At 56.2% G+C, this 18273-nt stretch overlaps 1 protein-coding gene across 2 annotated transcripts; it reads left to right on the top strand.

Moving 5' to 3' along the window:
• Positions 1–2985: 2985 nt before the first annotated feature.
• On the top strand, positions 2986–17674 carry AMPD2 (adenosine monophosphate deaminase 2). 2 transcript variants are annotated; one of them, XM_052636649.1, is made up of 19 exons: positions 2986–3074; positions 6038–6182; positions 11064–11194; positions 11420–11550; positions 12042–12110; positions 12200–12311; positions 12549–12735; positions 12952–13093; positions 13221–13310; positions 13561–13690; positions 13830–14024; positions 14111–14242; positions 14409–14572; positions 14809–14935; positions 15024–15187; positions 15471–15591; positions 15860–16033; positions 16214–16324; positions 16647–17674. In XM_052636649.1, exons 2-19 carry the CDS (start codon positions 6173–6175, stop codon positions 16854–16856), a joined length of 2400 nt encoding a protein of 799 aa, XP_052492609.1. In that variant the 5' UTR covers positions 2986–3074; positions 6038–6172; the 3' UTR covers positions 16857–17674. The 2 variants fall into 2 exon arrangements, 1 of the variants encoding a protein (XP_052492609.1); XR_008199102.1 differs by lacking the exons at positions 2986–3074; positions 15471–15591 and having other exon boundaries at positions 5752–6182; positions 16647–16674.
• The last annotated feature ends 599 nt before the right edge of the window (positions 17675–18273 follow it).

Here is an 18273-nt window from a genome sequence, read left to right as displayed (position 1 = left end):
ACTTGAATTTTAACAGGATCACAGGTGACTAAGGATACTAAAGATTGGAAAGCTCTGCCCTCGGTAGTACTAGAGAACTGTTTTTTCCCCCTCAGACTGGCTAAATGATAAGAATTACCTGAGACGTTTGTTTCTGTATTTCATCAAATCTTAGATGGCACTGATTGGAAGATCATTCTGATTTCAAAGATGTTAATACATACATGTTTTGAAAAGAGTGTGTTTTTGAATCAATAAGTTCCAGTTGTTGTTGTTGTTTAGTTGCTAAGTTGTGTCTGACTCTCTTGGGTCCCCATGGACTGTAGCCCGCCAGCTCCTCTCTCGGAATTTTCCAGGCAAGAATACTGGAGTGGGTTGCCATTTCCTTTTCCAGCAGATCTTCCTGATTCCGGGATTGAACTCGCGTCTCCTGCATTGGCGGAGAGGGTTCTTTGCCACTGAGCCACCAGGGAAGCCCTGTGTTCCGGTAGTAATGCCAATCCCAGAGCCTGAGAAACCGTATTCTAAGTTAACAGAGTTTGAAAAATCCTGATCTAGAACAGTGGTCTCAGCTTTTGGTGTAGATTGGAATTTGCCCAGAAAGCCTTTTAAAAAATACTGATTTAATGAGTCTAGAGTGCAGTCCAGGCATGAAGAGTTTTAAAATTTCCCAGGTGATTCTAACGTACAGCCAATGTGGAGAGCCACTGACCTTGAAGGGTTTAACTTGCTTATTCCTCTTAGAGTGGAATTGTGAAGCAGTGTGGCCAGGGAGACTGAGAAAGTGGGGGGTAGGACCTAGGTCTTGCCTGCCAGGAACTCTAAGCCATCCTTAATCATCATCTTCCTTTCTACTGCTGCTGGCCTGCATATCTGGGTATCTGGCTGAGAAGCCCTGGGCCTTGGGCCCAGACTCTCAGGGCTGATGAAGAAGGCAGCCGCCAAGGTGCCTTCCACAGTGATCATCTTTTCCCAATCAGATATTGGCAAGTGCTTACTGAGGGAAAACAGGAGAGTCTTTGAAATTGTTACCGGCTTGGAATCTTGGCTATGAAGTTTCAGTAATTATATCTCACCAGCCCTGCCTAACCTACCCACAATATCGGCAACGTATACCCAGGGCGGAGCTGTGCTGCAGCCTGCGCTGTTCAGAGCAAGGGACTGCTGGGAACTGGGCTAGACAGTTTACATGGTTCATCTCAGTTAACCCATGCTAACTTCGAGGTAAGTGCTCTTGTCCCCAAATTACAGAACAGATAGCTGCGACTTGAGGGTTAAGTATCAATAACTTGTTCAAGGTCAGATAGCTTAGTAAACAGACCAGGCGATCTTTCTTTCCACTGCCCCATAAAAGCAGCCACTGAAAGAATGTTGGGCAAAAAAGACAGGCAAATGCATGAGCTCAATAACAGCCGCACTTGTGTTGTTAAAGGGACCTCTAATTTGTTTCACAAGTGGGGAAAATATACTTGTTCCTTTTTCATCTGGGTTTCCCTGGTGGCTCAGATGGTAAAGAATCTGTCTGCAATGCAGGATACCTGGGTTCAATCCTCGGGTTGGGAAAACCCCCTGGAGACGAGAAATGCTACCCACTCCAGGATTCTTGCCTGAAAAATCCCATGGACAGAGGAGCCTGGGGGCTACAGTCTGGGGTTGCAAAGGGTCAGACATGACTGAGTGACTTAACACTTCCGCTTTCTTTCTCATCTACCACCTCTGCAAACTGCTCCTGCTTGTTTCCTAGCTTGCTGGGCTCTCAATTTCCACTACTAACCTGAGTATGGGCACTCCTGGCCCTCGTCTGACCTCTTAATTGTGTAGACCTGCTGCTGTGCATGGACCGCCATGATGCCTCCTGTCTCCTGTCTTCAGCTCCTGTGCCTTTCCTGTGGCTGTTCTCCTTTATTTAGGTTTAATGTCCTGATGGAGTCAGTAAAGCATGTAGGTGCTATTCCCATTTTAGAGGTAGTGAATTGAAGCATGGAAAGGTGATCCTCATGTTAATAAACAAGTTAGAGTCAGCCAGAGCTCAGGTGTCCTAGTTCATAGCCCTTATAACCGAAACAAAATTTTTATCTCCTTTAGCAACAGACTTTACTGTTTGAATATTTGCATAACCAAATTATTCTAAATGAAAGAAAAAAAATCACAATTTCCACTTAAGTCCTGCTTTCTGAGTTAAGAGGAAATCTTAATATCTGTCTTATACCCAGTGGTAGGGATTGTGGGTAAAGCCTTATCACCCAGCTGGAGTTTGGGGGTGGGGCCATGAAGAAGGAGGAACTTCCTTCAGGACCTTACAGTCCAAAGGAAGAGATGGTGTAAATTCACAGAGAAACAACATAGTTAAAGGAACACTCCAGCTAGTGCTGGAGAATTCAGAGCTGTTTAAAACCTAGCCTCGACTCCTGGTAGGAAAGACAATTATACACACATCTCACTGGCAGATGGATCAATTCTATAGTAGAAGAAGGGAGGAAAATTATAAAACAAACAAACTTTCAACAGAAAAGCAGAACAACAGAAATGGAGGATAGGCACTTGGAGGAGAGAAAGAGCATGAGAAAAAGCATGGAGGCAGGAGGTACAAAGTGTGCTTGGAGAAGACTGGCAAGTTTGATGTGATGGGACTGGAGTAAAAGTGAAAAGTACATGGAGGGAAGGGCTGGGAGATGAAATCAAGGATAAGTGAAGGGCCTTGAATGACAAAGGTTTGGCTAAAGCTCATTGAAGACTTACAAACAAATATGGTTGGATACTGCTGCATGTTGCCATAAACAATGCTGGGTGGCTGGGTGGGGGGCTGGCTTCTGATAGAAGCTGAGGAAAAGCTGAACAGCTTGATTCTGAAAGGGTCTAGGCATAAGGTATGGCTTGGGAAAGCGTCAGGGCCAATGATCTCTTTGAGGCTGCCGGTGTTCTCTCCCAGGCTTACCATCTGCTGAGAGTGCTCTGGCCTCGGTAGGAGGCTGACATCACAAGTGAGCATCGGGCAAGAAGATAAGAAGCAGTTCTTCAGAGATGAGTGCATTGTCAGTGAGGCCTGGGGCTCAGGGAGAGCCATTCAAGAACCCATCTTGGTTACAGGCTAGGAGGTAAGGAAGCTTGTTTCAAGCTAAGGAAGATCTCAGAGGCTCAAAGGCAACATTCAGTCCCCAACAGCTAGAGGTTGGAGAGAATGACTCACTCCTTCATTTCCCAAACTGTTCTAGATAGACAGTGAAATCCCACCAAGATTCTTGCTGATAATGTGTAGGTGGGGAGAATGCTGCTTAACTGTAATCAGTGCAGACTTCCTAGCAGGGACAGCATATCAAAAGGCCTAGAAATAGGGAGGATTACAGGGTGAAGGGTGTGCTGCAGATAGGACTAGGGAGGGACAGGAAGGGACTAGTGAACTGGTTTGCCTTGCCACCTACGGGCTGGTTAGGTAGGTAGATCTGGATTAAGGGGGAGTCCTAAAAAGACCTGGTCCAATGCAAGATACCTCCCCATAAAACTATGTCAAAATTTGCATTGTATCAATATAGATGATTTCCCAGGGACTGCCCAGGTGGCGGTAGTGGTAAAGAACCCGCCTGCCAATGCAGGAGATATGAGACATGGGTTTGATCCCTGGGTTGGGAAGATCCCCTGAGGAGGGGCATGGCAACCCACTCCAGTATTCTTGCCTGGAGAATTCCATGGACAGAGGAGCCTGGCGGGCTGTAGTTCATGGGGTCGCAAAGAGTCGGACACAACAGAAGTGATTTAGTGCAAGCACAATATAGATGACATTCTGCATGGTTTACCTGGTCCTTGATTTTTAAATTTTTTTTTTAGATTTATTTTATTCATTGTTGAGAGCACAGCAGCCTCAATTCTTAAAGGCCACCAAACCAATTTAGTCTGGAGTTAAAACACAGAAGAGTATTAAGTGGGTGGGGTGTAGAGGCTATTATAGATTTTCATAGACTTCTGTTGCTTTCTATTTCCTTGATTATAAAAATAATGGATATATATGGTAGACAGTTTTTAAAATGCAAGTAAGCACAAAGAAGAAAATAAATATAACCCATAATTCCACCACTCACAGATAATCATTTGTTATATTTGTTGAGGTGGTTATTTTCTATGCATCTGTGTCAATTAGGACCATCCTGTATTGTACAGATTTTTGCACCCATTTTTTCCACCCTAATTTTACATTGTAAACATTTTCACCTTATTAAGAAATTCTTCAGAACAATTTTTAATGGTTGTATTTCATTGTGTGCATATGACATAATTTAAACATTTTCCTGTTGTTGGGCTTTTAAGTTTCCAACCTTTCTATGTGATAAACATTGCAGTTATGAACAATTCTGTGCATATTTTTCTTGCAGCTTTTTTTTAAAGAACAAATTCCTGGAAGTGGAATTACTATGTCAAATAATATGAACCTTTTTAAGACTCTTGATTTCAGAAAAATTCTACCAGTGTTTACAACCACCAGTAGGACATGTATGTGTCCCATTTCACTAACCACACCCTTGCCTGCTTTAGGACTCTTTTCTCATTAATCTTTGGTAATTTGATGGGTTAGCATGGTTTCTCCTTGTTCTCTTTTTAGTTTTATTGATTCTGTGTGAGGTGAACCTTTCCCCCTTGTTTACAGAGACTTTTTTTTTTTTTTTTTTTAGTTGTCCAGGGTGAAGAGCATTAGGCAGGGATCAACGGAGGCAATACTAGATTCAGGTAGAGAATAGGGTTCAGGGTCCACAATCCAGCCTGGGCGGATGGAGGAGGAGGCAGAGTTTGGGAAGGAATTTGGCTGCAGGGATGGTGAGGACTGGGAGGAGCTAGACAAACAGCATTAATACAACTGGGTTTGGGGGACAAAGGGCTCCCACAAGGTGGAGAATAGGAAAAAGACTGAGCTGCTAATACATTAGGTCCTTTCCCCCACAGGTTTCCTTTAAACCTGGTGGTAGGATTCTCTGCCACTTGGGAGTAGGGGTGCTGGTTAGGGGGGGTATCTGCAGTCCCCAGAATAGCCCAGCACACCTTCTTTATAGGTGACAGGTGAATCAACTGAGAGTGTAAAGGGAATCAAATATAAAGGGCACTGAGGCCAAGGACACAGCAATAATAGGAAACATTGAGTGTAACTAAAGCCAGGCACTTCTGTTACTTCATTTATCCTAACAGCTTATAAAGTAGGGTCTCACACTCATTTTATAGAGGATATAGAAGAAGCACAGAGAAGTTAACAATATTCCCAAGGGCAGTCAGGAAGTAGGTGGAGTCTGGAATCGAACCCAGGCATTCTGGCTACAGAGCCTGAGCTCTTGACCAACAAGTACACAGATAAATGTGGGAATAGGAGCCAGAATTGCAGGGCACACCCTGCCCAGGTACGCTTGCGTGAGTAAGAAAGACGACCTAGAATAAGAATGCGGGGAAGGGCTTCAGCTAAAAGAGAATCCTGGGACTATAATAATAGCTGTCTTTTATTGGGCACTGGCTTTTTGCCCAGCATCGTGCAAAGGTGCTTAACGTTTAATTCTCACAATAACCCCTTTGAGTGAGGTACTGCGATTACCCCATCACTTTACTGGTGAGGAAGCTGACGCACAGAAGTTACCCAAGACGTTGCCGGGCGGATGCTGAGTGGCGGCTGCCCACGTGGCGCCGGGGAGAGCGAAAATGGCGGGGGCGGGGCCGAATAGCGGGGGCGGGGCCGAATAGCGGGGGCGGGCCCGGGCAGGGGCGGGGCCACGGACCTGGCTGGGCCTGGGGCTGCGGAGGAGAGCGCCGTCGCTAGGGCGGTTTTGGTGGGGTCGCACCTGTTGCGTGACTCCCTCACGGTCCAGCTACCGGAATCCGACCCCGAATACCCTGAAAGTGTGGAGACGAGTCCAGACGAGTTCCGGGTCCCGCTTTCTGGGGAGCACGTGGTCTGCCCGCCTCCCGAGTGCCGGGCTTGGGGGTCGGGGCTCCGGGGTCTACAAGGCCAGTGCAGCGGCCCAGGTCGGCAGGGGGCCCGCCTCCAACCAGCCAGCAATTTTGAAAGACTGTCTTACTTCTCCCATCTCAGTGCCAGGGCAGAGGCCCTTGGAGCCACTTGGCAGGGTCTGGACCCTAGCCCTCCTCCCCTCCCTCGTGACCGGGTTTCCAGGCTGTGCAGACCCTGACGAACAGACTCCCTGGTTCCCCCCAGGGCTCGAGCAGCATGGCCTCAGGTGAGTGTGTGCATGTGAAGGGGGGCAGGGTCTCTGGGACAGAGAAGTGCAGTGGCCAGAGTGACAATAGGGTGGGCACTGCCTTCAGACCCAGGGAAGGCGGTCGGCTCCTGGGGAGCGGCCAGGAGAGCAGAGCCTGAGTGGAAAGACAGAAGGAAACGTCAGAAGCCATTGGGGTCGCTTTTCCCAGACCCCAGAGAAAGCCCCTGCCTCCTGGCCTCCCTGTCTTCTAAGAGGGCAGCTTCTGTGGACAGTGGAATTTTCCCAAGACAGGCTCCTCCCTACTGGACTGGGATTCTCAGTTTACCCCATCCTCCCAGAACTGAGCCACCGGGGGCCGGAGGTTCAGATAAGGAAAAAAGGGGATTCTGCCCCAGAGGGGCTGTGTTTTCACGGAGTCCGCTGACCCTGAGAGAAATGTGTTCTGAGCCTGGGGTACCTGCGCTGGATCCCTCTCTCTATTATCTTTTTCCTCCCAGGCTGGCTGGACCAGTTAGCCTGAACTTTGACTCTCTTGCTCCAGAGCCCTGGCTCATAGCGGGGTTAGTAGGGTGCTTGGGGCTGGCCCATCCCCCTCACCTCCACCCCCTCAGGCCCAGCTACCATCAGTCGAGTCACTCCAGGGATTGAGAAAGGGAGGGATAAGGAGCAGGGATGGAGGCCGCCCCTTCCTGAGGTTGCCTAGACAACATCAGAAATCGTGGCCAGGGCCTCTTCCGCCTGCGGGGCCTCTGCTTCCTGCATCAGTCACTCCCGCTGGGGGCGGGGCGGAGGAAGGGGTTGGATGTGGCAGAGCCAAGCCCAGCTGGTGCAGCTCAGACTACCCCCGCGGGCTCCGCGGCAGCCTGAGCCATGGCATCTTATTCATCTGGCCCCGGCAATCCCAAGGCCAAATATCCCTTTAAGAAGCGGGCCAGCCTCCAGGTTTCCTTTGCAGTACCAGGTGAGTGTATGCCTCCTGTCCTCAGTCTGGCCCTGCTCCCCACCCTCACCTCTCACCCAGGCCACTAGTCCCCTAACGAGGGGGACTTCTCTCACACCTTCTCGGCAGTGATGCCCCTTGTCCTCTTCCCAGGGACAGCTGGCTTGGGAGGTGGTTTGGGGACGGAGGTGGGGTGCATGGTGACTGGTTTCCGTGTCAGGGATGCGGTCCTCTGTAATGAGGAGTGGGCGTGGGTGTGGGTGCAGCAAGAGTGTATTTTCACACGTGTCCGTGTGTGGCTGTGCTAAGATTGTTTGCATGTGGAGTGTGTGTGGAGTGGGGGATGTGTGGGACTGACTGGTTTGCGGACTGGCCACACTGCTGGCGGCTGTGTGGTTACCAGGCAGACTCGGGCTGTCCTCCTGAGGTTAGTTTCTCTTTCCAGGATCCCAGATCTCGAACCCTCTTACTGGGCGCCTGACATTAGGGCACACTTACTGCTGTGGGCATCCAGGGGCTGAAGGCTCAACTGTATCTATTGTTTGCAGTTTGTTCATTTCTGGTCTGTCTTGCGAGCTTCCTCCGAAGTGTGGGGTGCCCTTGGGCCGGGCCAGTGCTGGGCTCAGGCTGGGGCTGCTGCTCGCCTGTGTGTGCTCCTGCACCCTCGGGTTCGGCTCCCACTCCAGTAGACATCTCTGCACCATTTGGAGCTGGCAGCATGGTGCAGCTGTGCCCATCTTCCTGAGGGCTCCACTGCCCAGATCTGTGTTTGCTGAGGGAATCTACCTTCTGTCTGCTGGTCTCAGGCCTGTGGCTAAGGGATGCCCACCCCTACTTTGATGACCAGGTCAAGCCAGTATTCTGCATCCCCCCAGCAGCTGTCTGTACTCGTAGCCTGATTTTTCTTTTGCCTACCTTCTGTTTTTCTTATGCTCCTGAAGATGGTGGCCTGAGTTCTGTATTGGGCCGAGGGGCTCTGTTCTCTGTGCCCAGGTCTGTGCCCCCACAGGGTGTGTCCCCTGAGGCTAGATTTGTCCACATTTGGGTGGTCGCATGGTGGGAGCAACTGATGCTTGTAGGTCAAAGCCTTGAGTAGTCTCTGCCTACTGGGGCAGCCTTGGCAGTGAGTGAGGGGCTCTGGTCAAGCGGGTAGACGGGTTGGCAAGAATCTTGGAGTTAATGGGAATGGCTAGGGCGTAGCCCCTGTGACTTTTGGCCACCTCTCCCACGCCGTGTGTGTGTGTGTGTGTGTGTGTGTGTGTCTGTGTGTGTCTGTGTCTGTGTGTGTGTGTCTGTGTGTGTGTGTGTGTATGGTGCTGTGGCACAGACCCTGGGAGAAAGTGACCAGTAGGCGACTGGTCCTCAGGGAGCGTGGTGGTTACTGCCTGTCTGTCACCCTTAGTGAGCCCTGGCAGTCCTTTATGGTGGCCTAACAGCCTGAGGGGATGGTGCTGCTTGCTAGGACCTGTCCGGGCCACCCCAGCATTTCTGAGGAGGCCATGGGTCACCCTGCTAGGAGAGGTGGTTGAGATCAGGGCCTCTGTGTCAGTTCTGCTGACTTGATACAGACCAGTCCTGGGGGTCTGTGGCCGGCCTGTCTGGAGGGGTTAGAAAAGGGGAGGATTGGGTAGGATCAGGGTTCTTGGGGGGAATACAAAAACCTTAGGCTGTGCCTTAAACTCTGAGGGCCGAGCTAGTGTCCATCTTTCCTTCCTTTTTCTGCTCTGCTCTCTTCCAAGTTAGAGATAGTGTCCCCACCCCACCCATTCTGTTCCCTTCACGCCCTCAGTCCTGTGTGCCTCTCTGCGCTGGGACCTGAAGCTCCACCCACCCCCAGTGGGCGGGACTGGGTGTGGGAAGTGTTTGGAGGGTCCCAGGAGTTCCTAATCACAGATGATGGGGCTTTCCAGAATGCTTGCAGAGCCATATCTCTGTGTGCCTTATGGTAGCTGTGGCTAGGCAGGGCAGGACCCCTTATCACCCCGTAGTAGGCAGACTTGAAGCCCCCGGATGGTAGAGACTCACCAATAATTGGGAACAGAGTTAAACTTAAGTCCTCCAAATTCTAGCCCTATGTCTGAACCTCTCTTCCCAGGCATTTTGTCCCTGACAATAGGCTTGGAGAAGAGTTGGAGGTCTAGGGGGCTGAGAACTGGTCTTCTCTGGGGCAGCAGGGAAGCTCCATAAACTGGTTGCTCCCTGGACTGAGTGTCTACCCCAGCTGCCAGCCAGCACGTCCCCCCTGCAGAGGCCCTGTCTCTCCCAAGGGACCCCATAGTCAGGGGCCCAGAGGACAGTGGCGAGCAAAACAAGGCCACTGGGCAGAGGGAGCTGACAGGGGTATTGGGGTGTGGAGCCCAGGAGGGCTGCTGCCCTCTCCTGCCCTTTGGTCAGCCAGGCCCTGGATGCTATCCCCTAGGGCACTGCATTTTAAGGGGGCTTGTCCTTTCCCTGCCAGCCCGCCCTGCCCATATCAGCCTGCTCTGCTCCTCCCCCTTGGGGGCCCCACTTTGGGCTGGGCCCTGGCACTGTGGAGGTTAAGGCCCTGTTCAGTTTGGGGGTTTCTCTTATTTCTCAGCTGTGCTACTCCTTCCCTTGATTTCTGAGCTCCCCTGAGCTTCCCCAGCCCCCTGCTTGCCAGCATCCCAGGGTCTCCCCTGCATGCAGCTGCACTTGGTACAGCCCGTGCCGGCCCCTGAGCTGTCCTGGGGGACTGGCTGCAGCTCCACTCAGCAAACAGGCGGGCGAGGGGCACAGGGCTGCTGGCCGGCGCTGCCTGACTTGGCAGGTAGGACCCAGGCAGGCAGCAGGGTGTGTGTGTGGGGGCTAGATCCTAGATCTGGGACAGATATCCCCTCTTCTTTTTTTCCAGCTGTGGGACAGGACTCAGGTTTTTCGGAAGCAGCCTGGAGACTTCAAAGCGCGCCACCTGGGTAGAGCTTCCAGTCCATCCCTGAGCCACAGTGGGGAGGGGAAAGGAGGGTGCTGAAGGGGAGCACCCCAGAGCTGGCTTGAGAGCTTCCTGCCGGGGAGGGTGGCTTGGGGAGCCCAGGGAGGGTTCTTGGGGGTGGGCTGGGAGCTCAGGCAGGCTCTCGAGACTCTTCAGCGTCAAGGTCTTTAGTGCCAGCCTCCTCTGAAAGCTGAGGAATCCTTCCCTCTGTGGAGAGAGACTCCGGCTGCCGATCCTCCCTTCCCCTGGCCCTCCCCAGGGCCTCCGGCCCAGATCCTGGGGCCTCTGAGTGGCGCAGACTGTTTGTGGCAGCTCCCTTTGGAGGGGCAGCCAGCAGTGGGAGGGGCAGGCTGAGGCCAGGCCACATCTTGGCAGCTCTGGGGTCCTGGGGGAGAAGGCAGGCCTCCCAGGAGGAGGTCAGGGTCCTGCTCCCAACCAAGTCCTCCACTTCCTCTCCTCCTCTTCCCTCGGGGGCTGGTCCCCAGGCCAGAGCCGAGTGGCAGCTGTGGCTCCCCAGGCTCTGTAGGTCTAGGTCAGCCTGCCCTCGAGAGGCTGTCTGCTCATCCAGTGGCAGGTCTGACCCTGGACTGTCTGCCGTGGAAGCTGCGCTGGGCTTCGCTGGTGTAGATGAGCGCCTGGAGAGAGAGAGAGTGAGAGTGTGCATAGGTGTGCATGGACACGTGGGTGCTGCCTGTAGCAGGTTCTCACCTGGAGGTTCTCTCACGGCCCGATGGAGTGGCCCCTAGTGCAGGATTCAGATTTTTATTCCTGGGGTGAATGAGTCCGCTTGTTGTAGGGGCAGACTCTTAGCCCCACCCCCGAACCTGGAATGAGTTGAGGGGTCCCGGGGCCAGACTGCAGGTGAGGTCCACAGGTGGGCTCACGCCTCAGCCTCTGAGCGGGACTGGCCTCTCTCTGGGGCTGGCCTGGGGTAATGCCGGGGCCCAGGGCTTCCAGTGCACCCAGGCCCTTCCCCGCACCCTTTGACCCTGCATCACTGTCTCCACAGAGGCTCGGGGTGGGCTGGGGGCCCCTCCGCTACAGTCTGCCCGATCCCTGCCAGGCCCTGCCCCCTGCCTCAAGCACTTCCCGCTCGACCTGCGCACGTCCATGGATGGCAAATGCAAGGAGATCGCCGAGGTATCGCTTGGCACCACCCCCTGCGTTTCCCCCACTCACCCCGTCGCTGCCTCCATACCTGGTGCCTGCTCCCTGCACCCCTCCACCTCAAGCTGTCCCCTTACTTTATATTTGGCTCTGCCCTGATCCCTAGGTTGTCCCAGGTACCCCCAGCCCCCTGTGCCCTCCCCACATCCCTGGACCCTGACTGCTCGGCCACACTGACCCTTCCTTCCCTCCCACCAGGAGCTGTTCAGCCGCTCCCTGGCTGAAAGTGAGCTCCGCAGCGCCCCTTACGAGTTCCCGGAGGAGAGCCCCATCGAACAGCTGGAGGAGCGGAGGCAGCGCCTGGAGCGGCAGATCAGCCAGGATGTCAAGTGAGCCCCCAGCTGCAGAGCCAGGCGGCCGCAGGGCGGGGGCTCGGCCAGGCCGCTGCCGGGTGCAGGGGCACAGCCAGGCGGCGGCTGTGGGGTTGTGGGGAGGGGACAGGGCAGTCCGCCCAGCATCCCTCTCTTTCCACCTGGGCTCTTGTGGAGCCCGGCCGTTGTTCTCGTCCAACCAGTCCTCCCCCTGGGCCGCCCCCGGGAGGTGGCCCAGAGTAGTGGTGTTCAGACATAGGCTTTGGGGTCAGGCTGCTGGGCTCTGCCCGGTTCAGCCTTCTGCCCACCAGTGTGTCCTGGAACATGTTGCTTAACTTCTGGGTGTGTTTTCTGATTTCTGACGTGGGGCGAGAGCAGCCTGCATGGCCCAGGGTTCTTCAGCCCTGTGAGGGCCACACGTGACCACACACACGGCACCTCGGACAGTGCAGGGCCCTGGCTGGGAGCACGGGCCTCTTCATGTGCCTGCCCTCTCCTCTCACCTCCAGGCTGGAGCCGGACATCCTGCTTCGGGCCAAGCAAGATTTCCTGAAGACTGACAGTGACTCAGACTTCCAGTGAGGAGGGCAGAGGGGCACGGGGGCTGCGGGGCTGGGGCCTGTCCCTCTGCTGCCTCCAGCCCCTCCCTTGTCCTCCCCACTTATAGGCTCTACAGGGAGAAAGGTGAGGGGCAGGGTGACCGGGGCCTGTGGGAGCGCGACGCGGTGCTGGAGCGGGAGTTTCAGCGGGTGACCATCTCCGGAGAGGAGAAGTGTGGGGTGAGTGTCCCCATCCTTGCATCCTGCTGGGCTCCCCAAGTCTGGGGCTATGGGGATAGAGGCTAGAGGGGCTGTTTCTCTTTCTAAAAGTTGGAGAGGCAGAGGCTCTGGTTGGGAGCTAGTCACCCTGTTGAGCATAGAATGGTCTGAGTGTTTCTAGGGTATGGGCCTCAGGAAGGAGGTGAGAGCGGGCTGGGTCTGGGACCGAGGAGAGCGTATCCACATCTCTGTCTCCAGGTGCCCTTCACAGACCTGCTGGATGCGGCCAAGAGCGTGGTGCGGGCGCTGTTCATCCGGGAGAAGTACATGGCCCTGTCGCTGCAGAGCTTCTGCCCCACCACCCGCCGGTACCTGCAGCAGCTGGCCGAGAAGCCCCTGGAGACACGCACCTACGAGCAGGGCCCCGACACCCCCGTGTCCGCTGGTGGGACCCCCCATCCCTGTCCTACTCCGTGTGCCCTGGCATCCCAGCCGCCCTGAGCTGGGTGCCCAGGAACCTCAGCCTGCCGCCTCCTTCCCAGCCTCTTGGCATGCAGGGTGGGGAGGCAGGGACAGGAGCTGTCCTGCTGGGGCCTCTGGGCCGGGAGGCAGGTGGCCTGGAAGAGCTCTGGCCCTGACTTCACCCTCCTCACCCCTGCAGACGCCCCGGTGCACCCACCAGTGCTGGAGCAGCACCCCTATGAGCGCTGTGAGCCGAGCACCATGCCAGGGGACCTGGGCCTGGGTCTGCGCATGGTGCGGGGCGTGGTTCATGTGTACACCCGCAGGGAAGCTGATGAGCAGTAAGAGGGGTGTAGGGTGTGCTGGGGGCCGTGGAGGGGCGGCAACTAAGAGGGATGGCATTGGCTCAGGAGGGCCCGCAGGGCCTCCTGGCTTGCTCTCCTCACTCAAGCTCCCCTTCCACACCAGCTGCTCAGAGGTGGAGCTACCATATCCCGACCTGCAGGAATTTGTGGCAGATGTCAATGTGCTGATGGCTCTGATCATCAATGGCCCCATGTGAGTCCACTCCTGTCCCAGACACTCAGCTCCTCTCCCCGCTTGGATTTTTCCAGTCTGGCCCCAGACACCTGTCACCCAGTCTCACCCTCTCATAGTCCCTAAGTCCTAGACATCCCCCGTCTTCGGCTGCTGTCCCCTGGCAGCCCCATTCCTGACCCTCTGGCTCCCGCCCTCGACTCTGCGGCCTAGGCCCTCCCGGGTGCCTCCCTGCATGCCTGAGCCCCTGCCTGGTTCTTCTCCTGCCCAGAAAGTCATTCTGTTACCGCCGGCTCCAGTACCTGAGCTCCAAGTTCCAGATGCATGTGCTGCTCAACGAAATGAAGGAGCTGGCCGCGCAGAAGAAGGTGCCACACCGAGATTTCTACAACATCCGCAAGGTGAGCCCTCCCCACCCGACTGACCCAGCACCCGTGCCCAGCCTCCCCCTCCACAGCCTGCCCACCTCCCCAACATTCAGTTTGGAGAGTCTTCTCCCATCCCACCGTCCAGGCCCCAGCAGTCCCTGTTCCATCGCAGGTGGACACGCACATCCATGCCTCATCCTGCATGAACCAGAAGCATCTGCTGCGCTTCATCAAACGGGCGATGAAGCGGCACCTGGAGGAGATTGTGCACGTGGAGCAGGGTCGTGAGCAGACGCTACGGGAGGTCTTCGAGAGCATGAACCTCACAGCCTACGACCTGAGTGTGGACACGCTCGACGTGCACGCCGTCAGTCCACGGCACGGGGGCTTAGAGGCTGGGCTGGTGTGCAGGCTGGGGTTCAGGGGTGACCTGGGCTGGCCTTTCTCCCCCAGGACAGAAACACCTTCCATCGCTTTGACAAGTTCAATGCCAAATACAACCCCATTGGGGAGTCTGTCCTCCGAGAGATCTTCATCAAGACGGACAACAGGGTTTCTGGGAAGTACTTTGCTCACATCATCAAGGTGAGGAGGAGGGCAGCCCCCCCTGACTGAGTGAGAGCCTGGGTGGCTGGGGGTTTGCGGGGTGGGTGAGAGGCGTGAAGAGGTCGGATGGAGCGTGCCTCGTGGGCACCGGGACAGGGATGGGGGAGAAGCCTGAGGGTGACAGTTGCCCACGCATGCTGCTCAGGAGGTGATGTCCGACCTGGAGGAGAGCAAATACCAGAACGCAGAGCTGCGGCTCTCCATCTACGGCCGCTCAAGGGACGAGTGGGACAAGCTAGCACGCTGGGCCGTCATGCACCGTGTACACTCCCCCAACGTGCGCTGGCTCGTGCAGGTGCCCCGCCTCTTGTGAGTGTCCCTGGGCGTGGGAGGGAACGTGGCGGGCAGAGGTCATGGGGCCAGGGCTGGCCTCCTGCCCTCTGGGATGGCTGACCCTCCCCCATCCCAGCCGAGCCCTCGGAACAGGAGGGAGCCCTGGCTCCACTCACGGTCTCTCCAGCCCCTCTCACTCAGTATGGCTCAGAAGTGCTTCTGTGGTTCTACCCTGACCTGCGTGCGCCTGTGTACCTACATCTCACCCGCAGCGATGTGTACCGGACCAAGGGCCAGCTGGCCAACTTCCAGGAGATGCTGGAGAACATCTTCCTGCCGTTGTTCGAGGCCACCATCCACCCTGCCAGCCACCCGGAGCTGCATCTCTTCCTGGAGCATGTGAGGGGGTGGCCCGGGTCTGGGAGTGGGGAGGACACTGCCTCAGGCCCGGCTGTAGCTCTGGGCCTGACCCAGCGTCCTGGGCCAGGTGGATGGCTTTGACAGTGTGGATGATGAGTCGAAGCCCGAGAACCACGTCTTCAACCTGGAGAGCCCGCTCCCTGAGGCTTGGGTGGAGGAGGACAACCCGCCCTACGCTTATTACCTGTACTACACCTTCGCCAACATGGCCATGCTGAACCACCTTCGCAGGTGCCTGCCCTGGGCTCCACGTCTCTACCCGCCCGGCTAGCTCTCAGTCCGCAGGCCTTGCTCCGGGCCTGCCCCGGGGCCTGCTGGGGCCACCTGACCCACCTCTTACCCCATTCTTGGATCTGACGGGTTGTTTCTCTGCCCCTGGGGCTCTGCAGTTCAACCCTTGCAGTCAAGAACCTACCCCTGACCCTTGGTCCTCAGCCCACAGAGTCACTGGGTTGGGGTTCAGGAGCCTGGGCACACCAGGCTTGGGACCCAACTCTGTCTTCTGGCCCCCCAGACAGAGGGGCTTCCATACGTTCGTGCTGAGGCCACACTGCGGGGAGGCGGGGCCCATCCACCACCTGGTGTCGGCCTTCATGCTGGCTGAGAACATCTCGCATGGGCTGCTTCTGCGCAAGGTCAGGCTCTGCACCCCTGCCTGCCCCATCCCAGAGGCTCCCCTCCTCCCTGCCCATCAGGCCTCTTCAGCAGCTGGTCCTCCTCACCCACCCCCAGCTGGGACCCCAGTCTCCACACCAAGGCCCCAATTAGGAACCTGGCTGTAACCGACCCTCTGCAACTCCTGCCCAGCCTGGACTGCCCCCAAACCTGCTCTGTGGCCTGTACCCCTCAGAACCAGGTGTCCTCCCCAACCTGATAGGCCCACCCTACCTGTCGCCCACCCAGGCCCCGGTCCTGCAGTACCTGTATTACCTGGCCCAGGTCGGCATTGCCATGTCCCCGCTCAGCAACAACAGCCTCTTCCTCAGCTACCACCGGAACCCGCTGCCCGAGTACCTGTCCCGCGGCCTCATGGTCTCGCTGTCCACGGACGATCCCCTCCAGTTCCATTTCACCAAGGTCAGCGCCTGGCAGGCAGCCAGGCAGGTGTCCTGGGGCACAAAGGCCACCTGGACTGAGGAGCCTCGGGGCTGGTGCTGCCCTCTGCTGCTGGAGCGCAGCATGCCTACTGGTCAGGCCCTGGGAGGGGGTGGGCAGCAGGCCCCGGTGCACCTGCCTGAGGGAACCTGGCCCTTGCAGGAGCCGCTGATGGAGGAGTATAGCATCGCCACCCAGGTGTGGAAGCTCAGCTCCTGTGACATGTGTGAGCTGGCACGCAACAGCGTGCTCATGAGTGGCTTCTCCCACAAGGTACCACATCCCCTCGCCATCCCTCCTCCCCTGCTCTGCATTTGGGAAGGTCCCGGGGGTGCTGAGCTCGGAGGTGAAGAATCTGCCTGCAATGTAGGAGACTCGGCTTCAGTCCCTGGGTTGGGAAGATTACCTGGAGGAACAAATGGCAACCCACTCCAGTATTCTTGCCTGGGAAATCCCATGGACAGAGGAGCCTGGTGGGCTGTAGTCCATGGGGTCACACAGTCAGACATGACCAAGTCACTAACACACACAGACACATAGGGCTGCTGGCCTCTCAGAGCAGGCTGCAGCCCTGCACCTTACCCTGCCCCTCCAGGAGAAGAGCCACTGGCTGGGACCCAACTATACCAAGGAGGGCCCCGAGGGCAATGACATCCGCCGCACCAACGTGCCGGACATCCGCGTGGGCTACCGCCACGAGACCCTGTGCCAGGAGCTGGCGCTCATCACGCAGGCCGTGCAGAGCGAGATGCTGGAGACCATCCCGGAGGAGGCAGGCATCACCCTGAGCCCCGGGCCTCAGTGAGCCCGGCCCCTGCAGTGCCCTTCATCTCGGCACCTTGCCCACATTCTGTCTGCAGACCCCTCCCAGCCTGTTCTGGTCTCTGCATGTGTCGTTCTTCCTTGTTCTGTCCTGCATGTTTCTACCTGTGTCTGTCCCTGTGCCGCCCCGGGGCGAGTGGAGCCGCTTTGCCCTCGTCTTGGCTCATGTGGCACCTGAGGGTCCAGGTTTGAGGTCTGCCCCACTGGAAGCTCTGTCCCAGGATCCTCTGTAGCCTGACCAGTCCTTCGAGCATCTGAGAGCTTGGGATGGTTGTGGGGGGCTGGCCCCTCTAACCCTTGGGGTCCTGCTTGGGTAAATTCAGCCTTTGACTGGAGCTTGAATTCAGGCCCCCGTCTTGTTTATGTGGCCGGGGAGGCAGTCAGGTGTGGCCTGTACACATATGTTGTGGGCATGGGCTGCCTGGGATCTGTGAGCTCCAGCAGCTCGTCGGCAGGTAGGGTTGGCTGAGTCCCAGCCTTGGCTTCCTGGACTCAGGCCCTGGAGGTGCTGGACCACCGCCTCTGCCAAGTCACTGCCCAGCAGCTTTCTCTGTCCTTTCTCTGGTTTGTGTGCTCCTCTGGTGTCAGCTTCCTGTGCCTCTGTGGGAGGGGGTAGCCGCCCTGTGCCATGTCCGGGGCCCTTGTAGCAGGAGGGTTCTGGATCTTCCCTGAGGATAGTAACCCCACTGTGGTCCCCAGAGTTTTGACCACACCTGGATCCCCCCTGGTCCCTTGTGTTGTGATATGGACTGAGGCCTTTGCTGTGAAATGCAGTGTTTCATACAATCCCATCTTTCCTAGTGCATGAGAAATAAAGATTATTTAAGTAATGAGGCAGGTGGAGTCTCTGTTGGGAGAGGGAGACCTGTGGTGAATGGTGGCTGAGGTTGGATCCAGGAGCATTATGGATGGAGGGACAGCAAGTTCTGAGGGGAACGAATGGACTTGACTGTTTATGCATGTGGAAACTGACAGAGGAAGCGAGGTGGGAGGAGAGGCCCACCAGGGACCCGACTGCTGTCCCTAGGCCCTCATCCAGCCCGGCCCACCCCCTCTGAAGTGGACGCTTGGATCCAGGTCTGGGGCACATCCATATCACATCATTTTGTGGAGTAGCATCCCCTTTCCACTTTGTCCATCCTCCTCCCTCCCAGCCTCCAGTAGATGTGGGAATATGCGCTTACATGCAACCCTGAGGCCAGTGGTTCTGCAACTCCAGGAGCATCAGGCTCTTCTGGGGAGCTTGTTTAAAATGCCATTTCCAGGTCCTGCCCTCAGAGACTCTGAGTCAGTAGGTGGGAGGCGTAGTGCAGAAATCTGCATGTTCCCAGCAGATTCTCTTGCAAAGGGTTGGAGCAAGCCTGTGCCTTCTGAATGCAGACTTAAGCAACTTGGCTTCA

This window comes from Budorcas taxicolor, chromosome 3 (genome assembly GCF_023091745.1).
Source record: "Budorcas taxicolor isolate Tak-1 chromosome 3, Takin1.1, whole genome shotgun sequence".
NCBI lineage: Eukaryota > Metazoa > Chordata > Mammalia > Artiodactyla > Bovidae > Budorcas > Budorcas taxicolor.
The sequence above is the reverse complement of the archived record's forward strand: the minus strand, read 5'-3'. Positions and strand labels throughout refer to the sequence as shown.

What these genes read in the sequence shown, in the direction of transcription:
- AMPD2 (XM_052636649.1), top strand. An exon ending in GTGCAGGTGCCCCGCCTCTT is followed by an intron (nt 14,573 to 14,808) that starts GTGAGTGTCCCT and finishes TCTCACCCGCAG; the next exon opens with CGATGTGTACCGGACCAAGG. An exon ending in ATGGGCTGCTTCTGCGCAAG is followed by an intron (nt 15,592 to 15,859) that starts GTCAGGCTCTGC and finishes TCGCCCACCCAG; the next exon opens with GCCCCGGTCCTGCAGTACCT.